The sequence below is a fragment of the Phoenix dactylifera genome, unplaced genomic scaffold, assembly GCF_009389715.1.
Source record: "Phoenix dactylifera cultivar Barhee BC4 unplaced genomic scaffold, palm_55x_up_171113_PBpolish2nd_filt_p 000276F, whole genome shotgun sequence".
Taxonomy (NCBI): domain Eukaryota; kingdom Viridiplantae; phylum Streptophyta; class Magnoliopsida; order Arecales; family Arecaceae; genus Phoenix; species Phoenix dactylifera.
The window spans coordinates 558552-583018 of NW_024067761.1; the positions used below are offsets into that span (position 1 = coordinate 558552).

The window sequence follows — 24467 nt, forward strand, 5'->3', positions numbered from 1 at the left end:
CAAGAGATTCACACAGAATTCCCTTTGCACAAGAAGTAGGATCCCAATCCTCTTCTTCTCTAGAACCCTAGCCGCACAAAACAAGAGTCTCTCTCAAAAATATCCTTGAATATCTCTCCTCCTAGGGCTCTCATGAGTCCTATATATAGTCTCAAGACCTTCAGATGATCATAGCCGTCGAAACGCCACCAAAAACACCAAAAGAAAATCATCCGTACGATTTTTCGCGAGCCCGAGTCGACTCGGCTGTGGTTCGAGTCGACTCTGGCACGTCTGGACAAAACTGGCACGATCTAGAGTCGACTCGACTGTAGCTCGAGTCGACTCGACGATGCTTCGAGTCGACTCGACTGTATCTCGAGTCGACTCTGACAGTCGAGACAGAAACATGGTTTTCTCGGTCTTCTGGCCTTTCTCCTCCCGGGTCGACTCGACTGTTCCCGAGTCGACTCGACTGTTCCCGAGTCGACTCGACTGTAGCTCGAGTCGACTCCGACAGTCCGCCAGACAGAATTATGCAGAATTGATTCTCCTTCAATTCTCTTCATCACCAATGGTCTCCACATACCCCAACAAAGATGGGGAGTCTGGAGCAAGTCTTCTTTCTTCAAAATATTTTCTATTCTTTTCCCTTTTTCTGCACCCAACCAGCCTAAATCTGCTTCAAGTTCTACATGCATATAGCCTCAACTATCAGAAGTAGCCACCAGCCTGAATAAGGGTTTCTGGTCCAACTTAGCTCAGATTTGATTATACTGGCTCGGTCTGCTCTTGAAGCAGCCCCTATAGTCCCTTTCCGATGCTCAAATCAATCTCTTAATTGTCTATAAACATGCTGTCTCAATACTCAGCTCTTATAGAGTCCTCAGCTTACTAACCGTTACCAGTCTACTACTAAGTGCAGATTTTTTATCAGCAAGTTGGTCTGTTGCTCACATCACTCCATCCATTGCTGCTAAGTATGGATCTGTGATCAGCGGGCGGTTTGTTTTCCATATTAGTTCAACTGTTGTTTGATTCTAGAAACCCATCATCATTTGTTTGTTTTTTTTTTTTTTTAACTTGAAAACCCTCATTAACTTCTGCCTAGAAAAGCCTAATGCTTATCGACACTTTCAGAATTCCCCAATAAAACCTAGTAGATGAGCTTGGGATCTATCTGTTTGCCTACATAAAACTTAAACCATTACTTGACTATCAAAATTGAAACCGAAGCCTAGCTCATGACTTGAGAGGATCTGCAGATTAGTGAAGAGGTGCTGAAATTACTAGTGCATCAGAGAGGTCGTAGCTCGGTGCTGCTTCTCTAAAGCAAAATCTAAACCCAAGAAAACCCAGTGCTATTTCTATGCTTCGTTTCCATCTCACATAATTATTTCCAGTCAAGGTTTCAACGGCAAACATTTGGCTTGATAGGGAAGAGACATTCAAAACTGCGAAAACAACATATTTTATTTAATATCATCCAAATATGATGCATGCAATCAATGGATGATAACATATCTATCTAATCAACTTGGGCTATTAATTAGATAGTCCGTAATCAATTTGAAAAACATATAAGTCTAATTACGGTAAGAGCCTTGGTGCATCATTGTAGAGTCACCTTTGGGCTAACAATACAACACACTATAAGGTACTCTTAAGACATATCATGAAGCCAATTAACAAAGTCACATCAGCTTTCGAAACACCATCGCCTTTGGGCAGAAGAATGATTCTAGGCTAATGCAATCCCGTTAATCACTTCATGTCATTTTTCTAAATCATCATACACAATAACACCTTCGGGCAAGATATTGCATGCAATAATCTAGAAAAATGCAATGCTACCCTCTTTTTTTTTTGAGAAAATCAGATAAATATCAATGAATGTGCTACTTTGGTGGCTACCACCCACTTCAATTTCAAAATATTCTCTTAATGAAAAAATAAGGATAGTTTTTATGCCCAAAAAATTTTAATCACAAAATAATAGTTATGTGACAAAATCATAACCATTAAACATGCTATAATCATAATCAAAATCACATGTGATTTAAACAAAAAATGTTAATCACAAAATTCAAGGCATATATGACAGCAAGAAATGTCCAAAATTTAACAAGTTAATAATTAATATGCATAAGGGCTGAATTCAAATTATTCAGTATTTAAAACAATAATTAAATGGGTTACTAACTCTTAGGCCGGGTCCAAAACCCATTATGGTCCATTAAATAAAATTGGGCTGGTTTATAAAAGAGCCCAACCTGCAACCATGGGCCCATTCTGGTCCATTAAAATGCAAAATGAAATAAACATGGGCTGACTAAATAAAAGGGCCCAAAAGGCTTAGTAGGACCAAGCCCAATCAAAAGGAAAAACCCTAAATCACTTTTTTTTTTTCCACTGGCCGCCGCTGTTCGGTGTTCCCCTTCCTTTTTCTTTTCTTTTTTTTTTTGTGTGGGAAGCAGCCCGTGGCTGCTTCCCGTGGCTGTCCCATGGTGGCAGCCCGCGGCTGCCACCCATGGCCGCCACCCACGCCGGCCACCGCGAGCGGCAAGCGAGGCTCCCCGGGCCGCCGCGCGGCCGGCTGTGGGGTGGCCGGGAGAAAACCCCCGACTCCGCGAGGCCCCCACGGCCTGCGGCCGGCCGTGGGGTGGCCGGAGGAAAACCCCCGATGCCGAGAGGCCCCCACGGCCTGCGGCCGGCCGTGGGGTGGCCGGAAGAAAGCCCCCACGCCGCGGGACCATGCCGTCCGCCTCCCGGGGAGGCCGGACGCGAGTCCAGGGAGGCCTTGCCTCTCCTTCCCACTTTTTTTTTTTTTTTTTGTTTCATGGAAGAAGAGCTCACGGGAAAGAAAAGGAAGAAGATGAACAGTGAAAACCTTTTTTTTTTTAATCCGAAAATCATATACAATCATATTTCATTCAAAACTAAAATAAAATCAAACCAGATATTTGATTATCAATGGAAGACCGATTTATGCAGAAGATCCATTCACCAATGTATAAAATCCATAAATCCAGATAAAAAAAAATAATTGTATATGAAGGATTCTAATCCTAGCATGGAGGCTCTGATACCAATTGTTAATTGTAAAAATAATAACATGCCACTACAACAAAAGTTGGTTTTGCCGACTTACTTTTTCCGACGCTAGGGGAAAGCGTCGGTAAAGGTTGGCTCACAGCCAACCTTTTCCGACGCTTTGGGTTAGCGTTGGAAAAGCGAAACAAACAACGACGCTATAAAGCGTCGTTATAAGTTTAAGAAACAACGACGCTTATAAGCGTCGTTAGAAACCTTACACAACAATGAATGGAAGTTTTGGCGACTGTGTTTTCCCGACGCTAGAAAAGCGTCTGGAAAGTTTGGCCCAGCCCAACCTTTGCTGACGCTTTTAGTAAGCGTCGGTAAATCCAAAGAAACGACGACGCGTTGAAGCGTCGGTCAAAGATTTAGAATCTACGACGCTTAAAAGCGTCGTTAGGAAACATTAAACCCCCCATCCGGCCCCGTCTTCTCCATTTTCCATCGGTCGAGGCCCTTTCTGTCAGTCGATGCCCTAGCTCCATCGCCAGCTCCATCGCGATCCGTGGCTTCCCCGCTGCCGTCTTCCTCCTCCTTCTCTGAGGTAAGCCTCCTCCTTCTCCTCCTCCTCCTCCTCATCCTTCTCGTCCTCCTCCTCTTCTTTGTTTTCAGGGCTTGCAAACTGATCTCACCTCCATCCGTAGCCTCGATCGGCGATCGAAGATTCCGCTTCTCCGCCGCCGTCGACCTCGCCGTCGTCTGAGGTAAGCCTCCTCCTCATCCTTCTCTTCCTCCTCCTCCTCCTCCTCCTGTTTGTTTTCTTCTTGTCTTTAACGCTCGCCCGGCCCCCTCTCCTCATCCTCTCTCGGTCGATGCCCTAGCTGCGCGCCGACATCAAACCTCCATCCCGAGCCCTAGCTACTCGGCGGTCGTCTGAGGTATATTGCTTCGAAAAAGAAGGTTTTATCAGAAGGCCTTGCAGGTGCTTGCTTCTTTCTTAGCTAAGATTCTGATATGTACGATTTTAGATGTATTAAGTACATGATTACTCCATGGCATGAGAATTATCTATGGTTGTGCTTGCTGGTTATTCTGATTTAACTGTACATGTTATTGCATATTTCTTCAAGTGTATTTTGCTGCTATGTTTGGTATCAAAAAATATAAATTATCATATGATGCTTGTTTTCTCTTACAATTTTCTTTTGATGTGTTTGTGATTTTTTTTATTTTCAACTATACATAATTATAAGTGATAAAAAAATAACTTGCAGAAATAGGAAACCTGTATGCTGCTATTTTTTCTGGATCTCAGATGTGGGAACTTAAGAGATTTTTAAGAGAGGAAATTAGCGCTCTCGCATCTCTTATTCCTGTTCCATTGTTTGAACCTATGAGAGCAAATTTCATATGCTAATCCTTATAGACCTGGCTCCTGCCACTAACTATATGGTTGGATCTCTCTACTGCAACTATTCATGGAGATCAAACACCTTCCCTTATCAACATAACTATTATTTTTCCTCCTTTGAAATGTCTGCCCACCTTTGTCACCATTAGACCACCACGATTTGCTGGTGGCAGCACCTGTCTCTTTCTACTTTTTCCAGCTAGCATAATTCTTTTCCTCTTTCTCAAAAGCTTAATATATTTCTTTAACAACTGGATAAATTACTTGACTCTGTACTTTTGCCGTTAAATAAAATACATGATCTGCGTGAGTGGGTGTACTGAACAATCATCCATGGGTTAAATCAGAAGTGGTATCTTCCTAGGTCCTTCCTAATTTTTAGAGACGCACTTCCTATTTTAAATTTTTAGATTCAATTAAATATGACCTTTTGATAAATTGTCTTGTTCTTTATCTTAGCAATAACTTACTTTATTCTATGCAATTTTCTTAGAGTTGCATTTCGTATTTTAAATTTTTAGATTCGATCCAATATGACCTGTTCATAAACTTATCTTGTCCTTTATCTTAGCAATAATTTACTAAATGAAATTAGCAGAAGAAAACCCAAGCCAAACATAGCATTTGCAGCTGACTGACTAACTATCTTGGAAGTCTAGTGAAGTACTTTAATTTAAGGTGGTTTGATTTGGCTTGTGCAATAAGTTTCATAGCAACCGAGTAATATTCTTGGATTGCTTGGAAGGTTAAGAATTAGCATAAAGAAAAAGATTATCAAATTAGATTTGAATGAGAATGGCATACTCCAAAAGGGTCATAAGTTTCAGCCTATGTGAACATATAGAGTCACAAGTTTCATTCTCAAGTCATTAGCCTGTAAACATAAAAAGGGTCATAAGTTTTATACTCAGTTTCGTGACTTTGTTTCGTGACTTCTAAATCTTTAAGCAGTGATTTAGTTACCTTACAATTTTCGGTGGTTGTACAGAAGGACCATCAGAGTCAATATATCCAAATGGAGGCCACTTGCAGCCCCTTTTGATCACAAAGCTTCTCGGATTTGCTTTTGGTTATGGGTAGTCCAACGATCCTCACTTTGAGCTTGAAACCTGCAATTTCACAACCCATAAATATTTGAGACAGGTCATATTGCAATTGCAGCATTAGCCCATTGCCTCCTTTTTTTTTTGGCTAACAAAGAATTGCTAGTGAATTAGAGTTGATTAGAGATGAAGGTTTGCTAATTTATACAATCTGACAATCTGACATATTTGTAAATGTTGCTGGTATCTGATGCTTTGTTACTTCCAACTGCAGCTGTTTCTATTGAAGCGAGGAGGGGAAGAGATATACGTAGGCCCGTTGGGGCGACATTCTTGTCATCTGATCGATTACTTTGAGGTAAGAAAATGGACAGCAGAAAGGTTGCATCGTTTTTGGTTTTCAGAGTTTTAGCTCCTGAAACATTTTATATTCGAGCGACGCGACGACGTCTGTAACTTTGCATTTATATTATCAGCAAATCGAAGGAGTGAGCAAGATACAAGACGGCTATAATCCTGCAACATGGATGCTGGAAGTAACAACACAATCACAAGAAGAAATATTGGGGGTTCGTTTCAGCGAGGTGTACAAGAATTCGGAATTGCATCAGTAAGTAGTCTGGCTGCTGTTCCAACGTACGGATTAATTTCTGATGGAGGTATTACCTAGAAACAATTGACTCTTTTACTCTATATTGTGTTGCAGGAGAAACAAAGCTTTGATCAAGGAACTGAGCATACCTCCTCCTGGCTCTAGCGATCTTCACTTCCCAACTCAGTACTCTCGACCATTCCTCACACAATGCTTGGCATGCCTGTGGAAACAACGACTGTCGTATTGGAGGAATCCTCCATATACTGTCGTATTGGAGGAATCCTCCATATACGCTGGAGGAGAATACCTCTTGGACAAGGTGTGTTGCAGGTTGCTGAGAACCACAAACACAAAAGATGAGTACTTTAAAGCACCAGAGGAGCCCATCAATTTCTTGGACCATACAAATTAGGCCATATGACTTGGGAGCAGTAAACTTTCCAAAATTTAGCTCTTGGATCAATTGTTTTGAAACTATTGTAGTTTTTTTTTTTTTTTACCTTGTGTAACTTCTAAATTTCTGTAATCAGAATGCCCCTCTCAATGCTCAAGGAGATGCTCGAATACCCAATACCACAAGCCATGCATGTTCTTCTGCCAGAAATGCTGCATGAAGTGCCTCTGCGTGCCCCCAGGCTTCTATGGGAACAAAGGTGTCTGCCCCTGCAAGCAGCAGAAGGCTTCTATGAGAACAAAGGGTCCCGAGCAAGCAGCAGAGCTTGGTTGACTGGGCTCGCCCCAAGCTTAATGACAATATTGTAGAGATGATGATGCCGACCCTTGATACATATTGTAGATTGTGTACTTAGGAATTTGACTTGTATGTTTTTAGAATGTTTTTGAAGTACAATGTAATCAAATATGATAATATGAATGTAATCAAAGTTCTTGTTTGTGACTCATATTTTGTTATAAATGTGATTCAGTGTATTTGTTTATATTGTTTTGTAAGAATTTAATGTACACAGAGTATTTAAAAATTACTTTTACAAAATTTTTTTTTAAAAAAAAAATTTAATGCCGACGCTTATAAGCGTCGGGAAATGCAACAAGAATGTAAACCTAATGACACGCCTTTAACGACGCTTTTAAGCGTCGGCATATGTAAGTAGTAACCAACTCTTCTCGCCGACGCTTATAAGCGTCGGAGTATGATAGAATAAACGACGCCTAAAAGCGTCGGGAAAAGCAAGCCTTTAACGACGCTTTTAAGCGTCGGCCTAAATCCGTATTAACCAACCCTTCTCCCCGGAGTCTGATAGAAGAAACGACGCTTAAAAGCGTCGGGAAAAGCAATCCTTTAACGACGCTTATAAGCGTCGGAGTATGGTAAACGTAACGACGCTTAAAAGCGTCGGCATAGACCAACGACGCTTTTTTGACGCGTCGGGTTAAACCCGACCCACGCCCACCTGCCCGACGTCTGACCCACGCTTTGTGAAGCGTGGGCTGGGAATTCGCCGACGCTTATAAGCGTCGGTAGAGACAAAAAAAAGCGCCGGGAGTTCTTCCTTCTTTTGTAGTGTGCTAAGATTTAGAATCACATAATTACTGTATTCAAGTTTGAGAGATATACCTGCGGAAGACATATTGAATACGTTCTTTAATCACCTGGAATAATAGCGGCTGGATCTTCCCTTCCTTGCTCCTCACAAAAGATAGCCGTCAATGGGACAAGCTATCAACCATATGGAGAGGAGAGGGGGACCTAGTCTATATATAGGAAACATAGAGGAGCCTTCCCATTAAAGGCTCCAAAACCCTAATTGGGTTTCCTGGCCTACATACCAAAAGTACCACAATAAATAGGACTCAATCCTATACATCCAAGGTGCACCAAAGCCCATAAAACAAAATGATCACACATCATATTGGGCTTAACCATAGTACCATTCTGAGCCATACGTCTAACCCGTTTTATAAAACAAAAATACGCAATCAGTGTAAGCCCATATTTTGAAATTATTCTAACATGAAAAACCTAAAAAAATGATGTTAACGGTCTGGAACGGAAATCATGCTCCAGCACTAATTTTAAAGCTCCAGGTACACGATGCTCATCAAGGAAACATGTTTTACGGGTTGCCAGCCATCCACCATGTTTGAAACAGATCTCGAAAACTATGATGCAAAATTTCTTTTAAAAAATAGCCTCACTAAATTTCTGCAACCTTAGTGTTATTTTTTAAAAATTTTCTCTTTCTCTTCTCCTTCTGAAAAATAAAAAAAAAGGACAATCGTTCTTTATTGAATCTGAATAGAGTTTCTCTCAAGAATTAGTGATTCAGACGTCATTTTTCGAATAAGGGCAAAAGAATAAGCGTAATTTGTATCCTTGTAGATCCGATCTATAATCCCGTGATTGAATTGATACTGTAATATTAATTTATTCAAAATTAATCAAGAATTGATGGTTGTATTTGTTTTAGTCTGACAAGGATATCATATATTAAATCAATCAATACAGCACGCAATTATCGAAGCTTTCGTTCATAATAATAATAATAATAAAAAAATTCAGCTACCGCGCTAAAAAATGCTTGGGTGTCATGGTCAAAAGTGTCATGCTAGTTGAGGCCGACCATGCAAGGGGAAAGAGATCTTTGGATAAATTCGGTGAATCCGAAGCACGAGTTGACGGGAAGGGACAAGTCACGTGTCCCAGACCGCATGCTGAATGTTGGCATTTCTGAGACCACGGGAAGCGGCGGGGAATGGCATCCATGACGCATGCACCCACGCCGATGCCGACTAGTCGCTCACTGCTTATCATGTCCGTAATGTACTTAACTCTCTTTCGTTCTCTAAAATGCTCGTAGAAGTTTTTTTTTTTTTAAATATACGCGCCAAACTACACGACTCATCTAATAAAATTAAAAAATAAAACACCACAAAATGATTTAAGTAAATCTGCATCTCGAATCCACAACGTAGCATCTGCATGGTTAGCTGCGTAAGCGGCATCCAGTCTATAGTACTGTTAGCCTTCTTGAACACATGCTTGGCCTCAAAAGCGATCCCAAACCCGCGCGCGAAGCGAATGGGCGCTGTGCCGTGGGTCAGTTTCGGGGCTGGTATCATTCCTCTCTGACCGCTTGGTCTTGCTGCTCTTGCCTTGCTTGCAATGCTGACCGGAGCCAGAACCATCCCTTCCTATTTGTTTGTCCTGTCAGATAGAAAGAAATGAGACCAAAGTCCCTTAATTTAGTCGGTACGGTAATAACGAGAGTATATCCCGGAGTTCCGTACCCTTATAGTACATCGCCCATCAACCAAATATCGCGCAGCAGGGGATAGTCCCCTTCTAAGCCACTCGGGCTTCTCTGGATCCAGCCTATCACGGTGACCGAGTCCTTTTCCATAATGATGGAGGTGGCCTGCAACACCCGTCGGGCGTACCGGATATCCGCCCATGCCGCTCGCAACTCAGCTCCGGAAACAGTGATGTCAGAAAACTGACATCCACCGGCCGCAACTACTTGTGAACGCGGGTCTCTGATAACGAAACTCGCGCCCCCTCTGCTCCCACTATCTAAAACATGACCCGTCGAAGTTGATCTTAAAGAAGATAGGAGATGAGAGCTTCCAAATAATGAACACCGTACGAGGCGCTATCTGAGTATGATAAGACTCCTAAATATCCCTAGCTATCAAAGGCCTACCACCCGAAGAACCTCAAAGAAGCTCCGCAGCCTATGCTCGACCTCGCTCTACCGCGAATCTTAGGAATAGGCTACGTCTGCTAAAGATCCGGATATTTATACTAAATCTGGCCAGCAATCAATGTTCGTAGATATCTTCGTCGGGAGACAGAGCAATCTTACTTGATGCTTAACTTTTGTTATCAAAACCGCAGCAATGATGTTTGCTTGCAGTGTACCAAAAAAAAAATTTGCTTGCCTGCCTTGCTACCACAGGGAAGACATTCAGGAAAACTGCGGAGATACAGTGAGAGCTGCAGTGGTTGTTTCTTTTGCACCCAAGGATAATTGATCTTTTTCTCCTGGCACCAAAAGAAAACCGTCGGATCACATTCAACACAGATCTTAAAGCATGCCAAATATTTTCATTCATCTATCCGTATAGGTCTCGAAGCAACCATTGCAATAAATTCACATGAAACAAAAAAAAAAAAAAAAGAAAAATCCTTCTCTTGTGCAGAAGATGCAACCCTGCCATGCTGCGGAGGGCGACAAAGATAAGAGCTATATCTTTCGTACTAAAAAAGGATTTACGTTCCTTCATGCAAATCTACCATTATTGGATCATACAACAGCCGCTTCAAGATCCATGTGGATGGATGATTCGAAGTGCTTTGAGAATTGTGCAGGATGCGATCCGACGGTTGGCAGGCAATAAAGCGGCCATCGACATGGCCGTCAAGACTGCCAGAGAAACCTGGGCCATGGCGCATGGCCGTTAATTTGTCTGGGCTGAGCCTGGTCTAATGTTGGCCCATGGGAGGCCTGTGCCCCTAGACTGGACCTTAACTATTCTCGGGCTCTTTTGAAAAATTTAGGAGCCCATATTTAGAGTCGTCATTTCACGAGCGCATAAGAAACCCCCATGGATCGATCCCAATCTCAGGTTCAGCTACTATTTCAAGCCAAACTGTTGTACCGAGTTGGTATGATCCTTAGTGCAGTATGGCCTATGACTCTTCAACTATGCAGCAATTTAAGGATTTGAATTGCCTTGAATCATGAGGGAGAGGGGGAGGATTAGATAATGATGAAGTTCCCACACTCGATCCAAGAGCACGTAGAAGAGTTGGCGTTGTTGCCACCAAGGTGGTAGCCTAGTGGTACTGGGCAGCAATTCTAACCATAAGGTTCCAAGTTCGAATCGCTGCGGCGACGATTAAATTGTGGACCGAAGCTCATTACTTTGGCCACTGCTTGGACTTGTGGTGTAGGACCACTCTTGAACTGCTAGTAGCCGGGGTGGTGCCAGGTGTGACGTACTCATACGTGGGACTTGAGCCAGAGCTCAGAGGAGTAGCTGAGCCAGGCCTACGGGTGGGGAGGGTATGAGTAAAACCGGTCGGGGTGCCCAACACACGGCCATTTCTACCCGCATCGAACATTCTCCTGGCGGGGCGGGGGCCCAGTGGGGGCTGCTACGCGGGGGTGGGCTTGTCCCTTCCTCCCCCCTACCCCTTTTCACTAGCAAAAAAAAAAAAAAAAAAAAAAAAAAAAAAAAGAGTTGGCGTTGTTGGGAGGCTGCTCAAGCTTTGGCAATAACATGGTGCGCTAAAAACACTTAAGATGCTGCGCTAGTATGCTGGGATTGCATGGCAGAAAGATCCTTGGTGATGGTTTAACAACAACTGAAAAAATAAATAAATAGCAGTAGTTTTCTATTCCATCATTAAATCTTTGTCCCCAAAGATTAAATTTGTTGTGGTGTGAGCTCATACATGGGCAGTGTATTACTGGAGAAGTTATAGATTATGTAGAAAAACTGCCAGTAAGCATCCAGGATAAGTTAACAGCATAGAAAAAACTATCCAAAAAATAGAAGAATTGCTGAAATAATTACTGATCTGCATCATAACAAGAGAAACTTTGTTCGGAATGTTTCTCACTTTCTACAACAACAACAGCACGACATTTGGTCATGAAATCCGATTATTGCACCTATTTATCCTAGGATTAGGGTTGAGCCTCTAAAGCGGATCAGGTCTACCTTTTGCATTGCTTTCCTTAATGGATAAATAAGTCTTCCTCGTTACCATATCGATAATTATCCTTATGTAAGCCTATGATACCATGTTAATAATTATCTTGTTTGAGCGATTATTACTCTTAGATGAGTAATTATTGCGGGAATATAAATGATAATTACGGCAAGACATTAGATTATTTGCGGAAGTTTGTGAAGGAACCACCTCAATACATCCTCAGTGCTTTGCAGCAAATTCTTTTTAAAGTTGCAAGTTAGACTATAAATCTTTATTATCAAGGTATGAAAAAGAATCCACCATTTCTCTCACCAATTTATCAGAGCTTGCTCGACATTGTTCGAGCCGAATTGTTTTCTAGTGAATACAACCATATAAGATATGAAGAACAAAATTATTGCAAACTACATTTTTTTATAATTTTAAATTTATTGTTTTATGCAGTAACTACTATATTTTTTTTAATTTGCTAGATAAAATACATATATAAAAAAACGATGATGGAAACTGGAAACTTGATGCAGCCCTCCGTTCCTTAAAATTTAATTCAAATTTTTAAATAGAAATTCTAGTTGTTTCCTTCTGAAAAAGTGTCAAATTTTAAAAATTCCTTCTTCATAGTCCATATTGGATTTAAGATACTTAGATACTTGTGCTCTTATTTATCCGGTTGGACTTTAGGAATGATGGGCCGGTGACCACAAATGCAAGACGAACTTGAAATTTAATTTCATATCTGTAACTCTCAGCAGACCTGCACATTATAGATCCTAATGCGCATACACTGTCGGACCATTATGAATCTATTGGATGTCTTCACACCCCTTCCTTCCAATTATTATTGCTATTTATCTTGTTATTAAATTTTGTACTTTCCGGTTAACTGCTGACTTTCTTTGCTAGCTCACCCGAAACTCTGTCTTCAGGAGGAAAGCTTGTAATTGTTTATAAATCATGTTTTATGCAAATATTCATCTTGTTTTATGCGGTTCCTAGTAATTTCTAGGACTAGCAACTAACACATGCATACTACTTCCTCTCTTTCCTACTAAACATCAAAACGACCTCATCTACTTAATGTAAACAATTAAAATGCTTCTAGTTAAATTCGCTATGCGACGTATTAAGGTTTAGATAGTTGCGTACTTTTGACAAGCACTTTAGAAGCTTTAACCACCCATCTCAGTAGAAAGCTGCACTTGTGGCAGTTAAGATTACCTACGCTTTAATGTTATTATCCTACCTTAATTACCAAGCAACTAGGGTCAGGTAGCAGCCAATTTATTTCACAGCACAGATTTTACAACTAGGGTCAGGTCGTGGATGCAGCATATAAAGTCCGAAGAAACTTTGAAGGCATTCTGGATTTTCCATTCATGACCTGTTTGGATGCTAAAAATTTTATAAAAACCGGGTCTGGCCCATACAGCACATATCTTCTAAACAAATATTCACAGATTATATCTAATATTATCGGATATAAAGTATAGCGCAGCCAATATCAATTGGACCTCTTTCAGTCTATTTCTGTGAGATTCGGATCGGTCTACTTTGAAAAAATTTCTATAAAAACTATGAATAAATTGTGTCTGGTCTGTGTTATTGCGAATCTTGTTGGATTGCATAGAATTATCGAACTAGATCCTCAATAATTTTTTATGGAGGGAAAAGTGGATCACCCAACACATATGGTTAAAGCACCCGAATCCAACAGTAAGCCTGGTCTCGGTAAGCATGGTCTCGGTAGGCATGGTCTCGACGAGCGTGATCTCAGTAAGCATGGTCTCGGCGAGCGTGATCTCGATAAGCGTGGTACCGGCTAAGCAAAGCTCGATTGACCTCGAGGTCAAGAAAGACCTAGTTAGAAGCTGAGACCGACCCCGACTCCACCGACAATCAAGCCAGTCTCTAAATCGGAGCGTCTGCATAAAGAAGGGGTCACCAAATCCTCCATATTCGGGATCAAATCCCGCAGTCTCCACCATAACAGCTGTCAAAATTTGAATCCTTACAATCTCAACCGATTGCTAGCTAGCCTAAAATTCTATGCCATTTAAGGTAATTTATTTAACCCAAGATTTATGCAATCACATCCGATTGCGAGTAACCAGTACACCCCCTCCTATAAAGAGGGGGAACTCCGGGGAGAGGGGGACTTCTCCCCTTGACGAAAAAGATATCTCTATTAAAATATCTAAAAATTCTCTTTGACTTAAGCATCGGAGGGCCTTCGCCAGATCCTCCGGTTTGGGCTTCTTGCAGGTCTGCCGAAGATAGCCGTCCACCACTGTCTGTAACAGAAGCTCCTCCTCCGAGTTCTCGATCATCTCCGGATCTGATTTCAGCAATAACAATTTTGATGGAATTTTCTACCAAACTGTAGCAAATGCTGGCGAGTGGTCCATCCCGGATGAACCTTGGTCGCTGCTTTGCTGCCTTCACTGTGCCTTCACTGTGTGATCGGCCTACGAGGAGAGGGTCATCGTCATGAAGCGCAACCCGAGCCATAAGGAAAAGGAATTCAAGGCTACAGGCCACGTGTCAACTGTGCAATTCCACTGTATGACCTCCATCTCTGGTTGCGAATATGGGGAAGACCACATGGTGGTAATGTGGAAGAACCTAACTTTCGGTCGATTGCTCGAAGCAAGACCTAATCAATCATGATCGTGACAACTTGAATCAATCACATGAACCACAAAGCCCCTTTCTCCTTTCAAGGACATTAATTCCAAAGAAAGAATAAAAAGTTAAAAACTTCCGCAAGATATCACTCCAAAGGGGAAGAAAACTCTCCCCCTTTTGGAAGAAGATTTACAGCGATGATTAATGAAGTCGATGTTAGGCGGTGAAATTGCTCCATATCTCGTTTAATAAATGGGAATGTAAAGCTCATTAATGGAAGGAGGTCCGTCCTGCCACGTGCTGCGCCCGCGTATGGGCAGCCGGCGGCAGGATCGTGTCCACAACCGTCTGATATCTGCATCGGTGTCTTATCCTTCGCACCCCCACTGCAGCGGACTCCTTTGGATCGCGGAAATTTTTTTATTAAAATATTTTCCAAAAAATAATTTTTGAAAATATAATATTTAAAAAATAGTTTTGATATATTTAATTAATTAATAAAAAATGACATATTATAGAGTGAGTTATGTTTGCTTGACCATTTATTTTTTAAAAAAAATTATATAAAATATCTATTATATTCTTAATAAAAACAAAAATCTTACTTATAAATTTTGATGGGTAAAATATATTTTAAAAAAATTCTAATTTCTAATCCATCAAAAAGTAGTTTTTTCTTTTTATATTTTTCATGAGTTTTTTTTTTTTTTTGGCCGAAACGAAAGTATCATACAAACTGAATACGGATACAAGTAAAAAAATCAAAAATCAATACATGCCGGAGCGCACTAGACAACTCCGCCTCACCCACCCATAGGTAGTCCGCCACCCAATCGACCGCCCTATTGGCCTTCCGAAATACATACTGCGCCTGAACATCTATCCCACCACAAATCATGGCCCGAACATTCCTCAAGAGTTTCTTTTCCTTTTTATCGCCTCTCTTTTTTAAAAACCCCAACAAGAGATTCTTTTTGTCTTTCCGTTGACCACACTTTACTTCTATTTCTGTGAACTAGATAAGTTCCTGATAAGTAGATATGGTGGATCAGTCCGGTAGTCACTCGCCCTATTACCTCGTTGTATTTTAAACAATTCAATATCAAATAAGATCGATCGCTCTCATCTAGTAGATATGTTTGGATATTGATTGATCTATTGGATCTGGTCCATATAATAACTCCTTACCGCAGTTAGACGATGAATGGGGCCTATAGAAACTAACAAACCTTATTGGCTGCCCGACTATATGATGCATGCAATATAGATGATAACAAATAGAACGATGTGTCATCCATCCACAAGCAGACCATGCCGTTTATATAGAAGAGCAATCGGACGGGCATCATCATGGATAGCCATCTGATCATAATCAATCAGATCAGTAAAGAAGAGCCATGCTATACTCTGAAAAATGGGGAGGCTATGGAAAAAAACACGATGATGTACTTGACTTGACATCTGTGGGGTGGGTGATCTGATGGTTGCATAGATCTCAAAAGTGATTGGTGGGTGATCAACTGGTGGATTCTTTTGTGCAAAAGATGAATCCTCCTTTCTAATTTATTAGGCATATTCACTTTTGGAGAAAATTTGGACTCCATTTTAGAATATAGAATCTTTCACCTTAGAATTTACCAGTTTGGTAATTGGAAATGATTAATATAGTGCTAAAGATTCAAATTCAAAAAAAAAAAAAACTCAATGCATTTATTATAATATCAGAAATAATTGAAAAAATTTGAATAAACAAAGAGAAAAAGGAATATGTATTTAATTTCATATACTTATATTTATATTGAAAGTAAGAGTAGAATGTGTAGGGTTAATAAACAAACAAGAAAAATAGCAAGAGCCTGTACGTAGCATTACTAATTCATCATACTTCATCAGCGTCTTTAGATTAGTGAGGTACAATTCGTGGATAAATCACAATATACGTGAGTGTATGAGTAATTCTGGATTAATTTTTTATTTGAGAAACAACTTGAAGAATCTTTTAATTTACTAAGGTAAGAAAATAAGAATAACCTAAAAATCAAGGATCTAAAATAATTTCGCTTAAATTCATGAGAACAAGACCTGCATCACATTTCAAAATATGGAACATGCGTCAGTCTAAAAACTTGACATGGTTCAGATTACTTCCATTTCAAGCCTGAAATCTATCATCACCCACATACTCAACTTTGAAGACTGCTGCAACTTTGAAGACTGATGTAACACATGGAATGTTCCACATTTCAGCAAGAAAGCAAAGAATCGAGGTTATAGTTATGTTATTCTATGCACAAAAAAAAAAAGATGGAAGCTATGACCAGCATCAAAACAAGTTCAGACGCACAAGGATAAATAGATCCGGTAAACTATGCAATAAAGATGCACTTAAACCTGTGCGAGATGCCATACCTGGCAAAGTTGGTGGCCCCAAAAGAGTTTGGCTGTTGAAATCAAAATCAAAAAAAAAAAAAAAAATCTAGTTGAGATTAAACAAAACGTCAGGCCAAGCGAAGCAGCCGCTGGAGGCCATGCCGGCAGAGCAATTCACGTTAACTTTACAACCCCATAAATCCATCGAAACCTACTCTCGCTTATCTAACCCCCAATTCAATTCAGACCTGCACAATTTAATCCCGTACCGGCTAAACATATTTATAGCCCATTAATTAACATCTTACCTTCCGAAGATGGAGTAAAACATCCTTCCAGCTTTACCCCTCCAAGTATCAATCTTCTTCATCTCCCATCCCTCGTCTCCTTTCTCCCCCTATATATAATACAAGAAATATCAACTGCCTCTCCTCTGAACCATCTTTAGTCTCTCCACAAAGACCAAACCCAAAAGGAGAAGCAACCAAAGAAGAGAAGAAAAATATGGGAAGAAGGGCATTCACAAATCTCTCCAACTTTACCTGTCTAAGCTCAAGAAAGTCCCCACACTCCGCCTTCCAAACCCCCCGAGCCCCTCCAACGCCGCCGGCAGTTGGCTTCTCTCCGCCTGCAAGTACCCCAAGACCCCATCTTTCGCTATCGATCGCGACCAACCCGATGATGATGGCAGCGGAGGCGCCCGCGACCCTGCCGCCACCCTCTCCGACGTCGACCGTTTCCTCTACGAGAACTTCGGCTCCCTCTACTACCGCGACAAAGACGGCACTGAATTCTCCTCTGAATCCCCCAGCTATGACGCCGAGCTCACGGCGGGCATGATCCGATCGTCGGAGCGCTTCTTCGTGTCCCCCGGTACGTCCAACTCTCTCCTCGATGAGGCCCGGCCGAGCGCCGCCGCGTCGTCGTCGTCTTCCCGGCGGTCCGACGCCGGTCCGGCGGTCCTCGGCGACGGGGTGGCGGTGACGACCTTCACCAAGGACCCCTACGACGATTTCCGGCGGTCCATGCAGGACATGGTGGAAGCCCGACACGTGGATCCCCGCCAGCCGTTGGATTGGGACTTCATGGAGGAGCTCCTCTTCTGCTACTTGGAGCTCAACGACCGGAGCGTCCACAAGTACATCCTCAGAGCCTTCACCGATCTGGCGGTCAGCTACCGCCGCAGGGGAAGGCGGCGGAGGAAGACCAAGGAAGGGCAAGTGGCCGTGGTGCCACGTAATTTTCCGGTGGGTGTGACCGGGAGGTCTTGAACGGCGCCGTTGGAAAAGGTGGGAAACGCCTTATTTTCCGGCTGTAGATATATAATATATTATATATATACCAAGAGTGATAGGGTCGTGGGAGCGCAAGTTAGGGGTTGCTCACATGCAAATAATATCATTCACACATAATGTAATTTAAAAGGGCGAAGGAAATAGTGATTCGGGCCGTTTGATCAAAGGGTAATTTGAAGAAGTAATGAATCAAACGGTGAGAAACAGTAGTTTGTCGTGGAATTTTTCCTGATTCCAAAAGGAGACCGACACCCTCTCTCGCTCCATATGTACTATGTAGGTCTGGTTCTTCTACAAACTATTGATAATTATTTGACATGCTTGACTTTCTCATGATCAGTGAATGGGATGGCTACTAAGGACAAGGTTGGTTGTATCTTTTGTATAAAAAAATGATTGATTTTTTTCGTGATATTGGATCGCACTTTGCACAGACTTAATCAAACTTCTTCGTTCGTCTATTTGCATGAATCTTGAAGCGAATTGAATGATGGATTCACACGAAAGATACAACCTCCGTCCAGCTCTAACATGAATAGACAACTTATTATCTTTGAGAGTCCCACACATGGTCTGATATATAAGTTTATTTGGTGTGCCAAAATGCATGTTGTGAGTCTTGAATTGTGTCATTAAAGAAACAACAGATGCACAGGCTACGGTATTTATTCTACTGTCGTGCTAACCAAGTCTACACTTAATTGGTATAATTATTCAAAAGAGATTATTGCGATGATTTGCCATCACGTGCAATGCAGCAAGCAGATACAATGTTCTGATCATATTTATATATATGCGTCCAAAGGCACACCCATTATTGCAGATGACCTCTAAACACTGCATCCTCGAGCATCCAAAATTATGATCTTTAATTTCTCTCCTATATTCGGAGAATGTGAAGAGGTCCTGCCAATAGTGCTTTTCATATAGGCATATGACCATTGCGTAAGTGCATCAGGAGACTAATCTAAAGCCATCTAAGACCATTCCAGTGGAAGGCTTCCAAGGGCAGACGAAAGGCCAAATCAGGGAAAGATCTCGCTATGCTTGAGTACTCAAGGCACTTCCATTATCTCTGCTTGTTGAGACCGATAAAGATAATCCCATCTCAATCTCAAAAAATAGAAAGAGCAATCATATAGCATGAGTCTAATCTACGGGTTCCATATTCATCCATCCATGCAAGAATTGTTTCACCGGCAACCCCGTATCACGAAGTCACATCTGAGAGAGCAAAGGCCTTGGAAAACCTTTTTCACCCACGACAAGCTTACGCGGCAGCGCCAGATTATCATTCGCCTAATTAAGAACATCTTCATGACATCCTCACAGCGATTGCGAATCCCACTCCGTGACATCCACCGCGCCTGTTCCTAAAGAAAAGGTTTAGAAGGCTTAAAAGTTACCAACCCCACGTTCAAGCCTCCTTTGTCAACTTTTTTCCTCACGAGAGCGTGAGGCCACCCCATCTCTTCTCAGTCACCGCTCCATTCCTTCACCATCTATTTTGTAGAGACGTGTATTCCCCCAATTCGACTCAACCTCACCCCCCCCCCCCCCCCCCCCCCCCCCCCCACCAAAAAAAAAAATCACCTGAGATCAATTTTAAATAGAAAACCATGAAAATTTAAAGCAAAACTCGAAGCCTTACCCGATTGTCAGTTCTAGATGAAAGAAAATACATCTTGATCTATGATTGCAAGTATTTCTTTGCTTTTAATATGGTCATCATCGCAAGTACAACTAGAGGGTAGATATTCCCAATCACGTAGATAAGACATGCAGAATTCTAGTTGCTGGAGAGCCAGCCTCCAACCCTCAGATGGGAAAGACTTGCCCAAAGCAACACCACCCCATGAAAGACCTGTCAAAGCCTAGGAATTCTAGTCCATATTAACAAAGGTACCTGCACCACATCTCAGCTTATAGACCAAGCCATTAGACCTGTAGCGAGATAGGCCTTAGCCCCCTATTTGGAAAGCATATCTACTTTTAGTTTTATGTATTTTGACCTCATGCCGTCCATTATTCTTGACGTTCTTTATCACCGAGAAAGGCATTCTCCCGAACTGGAATCACCGAACCCAGTACTCCCAGCTTGTGATCAAAAGTTGGCTTCAAGTCTCCATCAGGTGATGAACTGAACTGAGGTCATGCAAACTTCTAATTACCGGCATTTGTATTCATCAGCAAGTTGTTCATTCCGCCATAAAATGGAATACAGCAAATGATTCTGGCATCTTGTTGCACTAACTGGCAGCTATAATTTAGTAGAGCAGCAAGCGCGCCCAAGATCATTACATAAAACAACAGAATTACTTTTATTTCTGCCCGAATATTTATTATAAAACGACATCGGGTCAATCGGACAATATGTCACATTTATGTTCAATTCTTCCGTGCTGCCGAAGTCACCGTTTAAAGAAGCACGCACCTCCGGTCCAAAAAAAAAAGAAACGACAGTATGAAAATGATCTGCGTCATCAAATGATAAAACTGCTACTGAAACGACAGAAATATGGCAAAAGCTAAATCAGCAGTCGAAATAATCAGTGTTACCTTTTCTGAGATGTGGATGCCATCCTGGCTCCATTTTTGCTTCTCGAATCTTTAAAGATTGAACGAGTTATAACCATCTTACTCAAAAAAATAATTGCAAAATTAATATTACTCGTCCTTTTACTCGAGCAACCTGGCAGCCCATCTAGCAGACATGCAGGCCATGATGTTGGGAAGGCACAGCAAGCGGATACAAAAGTAGACCCTGAAGGATGTCTCTTACACAGTTACACCATTGGATCGGATTCATCTGCAAGAAAATAACCAATAAATAATACACACATCTACAGTGTAACATAACGAGGTAGGGACCAGCAATCTCCATGTTGTAGTTAGCAACTATGCCAATTCTTTTTGACCGAGATTAAGTACAGTATGTGTTGGGTGAAAAGAATAATGCACAAAATCTAGTTCAGCATAAATAATGACCAAGAAAAAACATACCTAGGTCTAAGACAACAATAATTTCAACTGGAAGTTGAGATATAGCTCTTTTAGTGAGTTATTCATGTCGGGCAAGATGCCGAACTCAAAGGCAAAACGTGGCACTCCAATAAAAAGGAAAAAAAAACACGAACATAGGAGTCGTAAAGAAACTAGAAAGTCGCCCAGGAGCCGTGTGACTTTTTTATGTGAGATGTAAAAGTGTATCCTAGTGCTGCTCTTACCACACCTGGGGGAGTTGGGGTGCAGACACCTTGGGGGGGGAGGAATAAATCCATTTGATGATTTCCAGCAAGAAAAAACAGCACAACAACCAACAAGACTTGCGGGAAAAGAACATAATAATTTATACACGATATAAGCATGTTCAAGTATATCTAAACAAGCGATGAAATACTATTATGTAGATTCTAATGCAGTTTTGTTCACCTCTGATGGACTAAATCATTCAAACAATAAGTTCAAAGGGGAACAACCAATAGTACATTTGTGAGATAGCACATGATACATATGCCTGTGCATACACACACACACACACACACAGAGAGAAAGAGGAACTTGATTCCCATAGTTGCACAATCATGCTCGGGAACTGGTGAAACACCGTAACACACGTCAGCATGCAGATTCTAATGAAGTTTTGTTCACCTGAGATGTGGCTTGATCACTCAAACAACAAGTTCAATGTGGAAAACCAACAGTACATTTGTCAGACAGACCATGATAAATGAAAAAAATGAGAGCAAGTTTATTCCCTAGTTGTATAACAATTGTACAACTTATGAGACTCGTTAATCTGAAACTTGATCAGAAATGCACTGTTATAGTACTTGGGCGCCAAAGCTCCAACTCCAATTTCACATACATCAGAACTTTTATATCGGTCTAAAGGGATCGGGTAACAAACTACGTAGTTCTCCATGCCCTATCATTACTTGCTCATCTGGCTACAAGTAGTTGATAATAGGCTTGAATCAACTACAGAGTGGCCAAAGACATTAAACTATGGTAATTGAATTGGCAAATTAATATACAAAAATAATTAGAGAAATATGATCTTTGACTTAAACAAGGAGAAAATCACCTGACACTTTCTTACAACCACCATAATCTGCTGTACCACTAGCTCTGAGATGTTGCACGTATATGGGATGATATTTCGTAGGAACAAAATCTTTGAACCTGTTCAGAATGTCAATTGCAACATAAATATACTAACTGTACAACAAATGAAAGAGAAGAACTATAAGCGAGCAAACGAAGAGATCATACCGAGAAAACATTCATCCACCCAACACTCAATTTTGAATTGATAATTCTAATAACAGTCAATTTTGAGCAGATTAGAAAAGGAGAGGGAAAGAGAACTAGCCCTTTCCCAGATATTTGCCTGTGATATTATAGGAGTACTTACATAATCTTTAAGATTGATATCTTATATTACATGCTATTTGACATTAAGGCAAGGGAATTCCAATGATACAAAACAGAGAGCCATTAGAGAGCAAGAAATGGTGGGTTTTTGTATATTGATGACAAGTGCTTGAAACTGGTATCAAACTCCATACAATTTTTGCATCAGAAAAATACAGTGTTGGTATAGGACCAATATCGATGGTGTACCAAAACTAACATATTGCAAAATTGAAATACCAACAGTACCAACCGGTATGGTACCACTATATGCACCGGTATGGATCAGTACAAAATACAAGCCGGTATGGCCTGTATGGTACTAGTAGGACTTTTTCGGTATCTTCACACCCGTATCGGTGCTAGTTTTATGTTGGAATGGTGCGGTACTAGTCATACCATCCGATTTTGGAGGTTTTTGAAACCATGGATGACAATATGTTAAAACAAGAAAGCATAGAGTTAGAAACAAGTACACAAAAAAGCTCAAAGTTGCTATAGAAACTTGCATCGATGGATCATGTCCCTAAGTTACCACCTTAACAATAAACAAGGCTTCAATACACATAGTGCAACCCCCCACCTAGGAGAATCATGATGTAGGCAACCATCTTGAGTTTTGATCACCAACCTAGTGGCATTTTTTGCCAGTCCAATCTACTATTTTGAAAAGTATGCATGCATGTCTATATAAATGAATGTAATTTTCATGTTGCTTCTTTTGAGGACACACAGATACTACAATTGGTATAATTAGACAAATATGTTAGGTTGGAGTTTCAAAGAAAATCAAATTGCAGCAATAATTGTTAAACAATTTACCCATATTAAGCTATATTATATATGGGAAATATATAAGTACTTTTATTATGTCCAATTTAATAGCTCGGTATAAAAAAATTATGAATGTACTATGTGCTCTCCAAGTGCACTTACTTTTTAAAAATGCTTAAGTTTTCATTTTCTGCCTTGAGGCAAGTTAAGATATATCAACCATCTAGATTACAAGTTAGGTCAATTAAATTCACTTTGGTAACGACAAAAAAGAGAGTGAAAGGATTTTATAGAGGAAAAAATTGTCGAATTGATCCATATGTTGGAAAATACATACATAAATGTGTCATTTTCTTAAAAGGATATCCTTCTGCATTCTTGAGCAACTGGATTAAACTGAGAAATACAAAATCCATTAACACCAATTAACGAAATCACCCCGTGACTCCCCACAGCCTTCACTCTTTCCTGCTCCATAGACCCTCCCTTCCCCCATCCCTGAATTCCTTCTTGGGAGTGCAAGCACTCCTTCATTCATTCAAACTGCCACCACCTACTTTCTCATCCCTAAAATGCCTAACTGGCTACTAAAGTCGGACATGTCAGGTGGTCAGATTAAAAAGCAGCAAGAATGGGAGGATAGGAATAATGTGACTGAAGGGGAAGGAAGGAGCATTGGACAATGAGGGAAACAAGGAAGGAGCAAAGGAGTGAGGGAAAAGAGGAAGAAAGATGGGAATGAGGGGAAGTGAGAAGACAGGCTTGATCAAATGGATAATATATTAGATCAGACCCCTTGAATCTATAAGTAACCATCTAAATATTTATGAGTTTGTGTGCATGTGTGTGTATGAGTGAGTCTGTGCATATAAGGTGGGGAACTTCCAGTTATTCCTGGTGCTCAAAGCATAGCTCCCTACTAAGAGCCAAGTAAAATGAGTTCATGACCAACGAAACTACCTAAGGCAACAAGTTGGTTACAAATATTTATATGCTGCCAGAAATAAGTTTTACCATAAAACTTGGTGTACATGGTAGCATAAAGGTGCTCCTTAAAATATTTATCCACAAAACAGAACTTTTAAAAATAGATTTAAATAATTACAGAATATTTCATGTCGCATTACAACATAGGATGGAATATGTTTAAGTTCCGTGGCTGGCCATGGTTTCATCAATTGATGAAATGTTGCTAAACAAGTTAAGATGCAGATAATTGGTTCAAGAGAAAGATGTATAT

The 24467-nt window shown here is 40.8% G+C and overlaps 2 protein-coding genes and 1 long non-coding RNA gene across 5 annotated transcripts in view; 2 read left to right on the forward strand and 1 right to left on the reverse strand.

The window, feature by feature from the left end:
- Window positions 1-5741: 5741 nt before the first annotated feature.
- LOC120105399 lies at window positions 5742-6344 on the forward strand. Its single transcript, XR_005507776.1, has 3 exons — window positions 5742-5827; window positions 5946-6079; window positions 6176-6344. It is a non-coding gene; the product is annotated as an uncharacterized LOC120105399 (long non-coding RNA).
- A 7890-nt stretch (window positions 6345-14234) lies between these two features.
- LOC103695706 (transcription repressor OFP14) lies at window positions 14235-18013 on the forward strand. Its single transcript, XM_008777096.4, has 2 exons — window positions 14235-14354; window positions 17294-18013. The coding sequence occupies exons 1-2, from the start codon at window positions 14235-14237 to the stop codon at window positions 18011-18013; spliced, it is 840 nt and encodes a 279-aa protein (XP_008775318.2).
- Window positions 18014-19728: 1715 nt separating this feature from the next.
- Window positions 19729-24467, reverse strand: part of LOC103695703 (regulator of telomere elongation helicase 1 homolog) — a 29511-nt gene continuing 24772 nt past the window's right edge. Inside the window, exons 23-25 of one of the 3 annotated variants that reach the window (XM_017847002.3) lie at window positions 22125-22222; window positions 20597-20846; window positions 19729-20473 (exon numbers count right to left, since the gene is read on the reverse strand). In XM_017847002.3, coding sequence (XP_017702491.2) covers window positions 20824-20846; window positions 22125-22222 — 121 coding nt within the window. In that variant the 3' untranslated portion in view covers window positions 19729-20473; window positions 20597-20823. Of the gene's footprint in view, window positions 20513-20596; window positions 20847-21700; window positions 22019-22124; window positions 22223-24467 lie in introns of those variants that run through there. The other 2 variants (XM_026800623.2, XM_039117820.1) reach the window with 2 other exon arrangements.

Bases quoted from the DNA above. Each gene is read 5' to 3' on its own strand.
- LOC103695706 (XM_008777096.4), top strand. From the start codon at position 14,235: ATGAAGCGCAACCCGAGCCATAAGGAAAAGGAATTCAAGGCTACAGGC. The intron at 14,355-17,293 runs GTAATGTGGAAG...TACCTGTCTAAG, and splicing joins ATGGGGAAGACCACATGGTG to CTCAAGAAAGTCCCCACACT.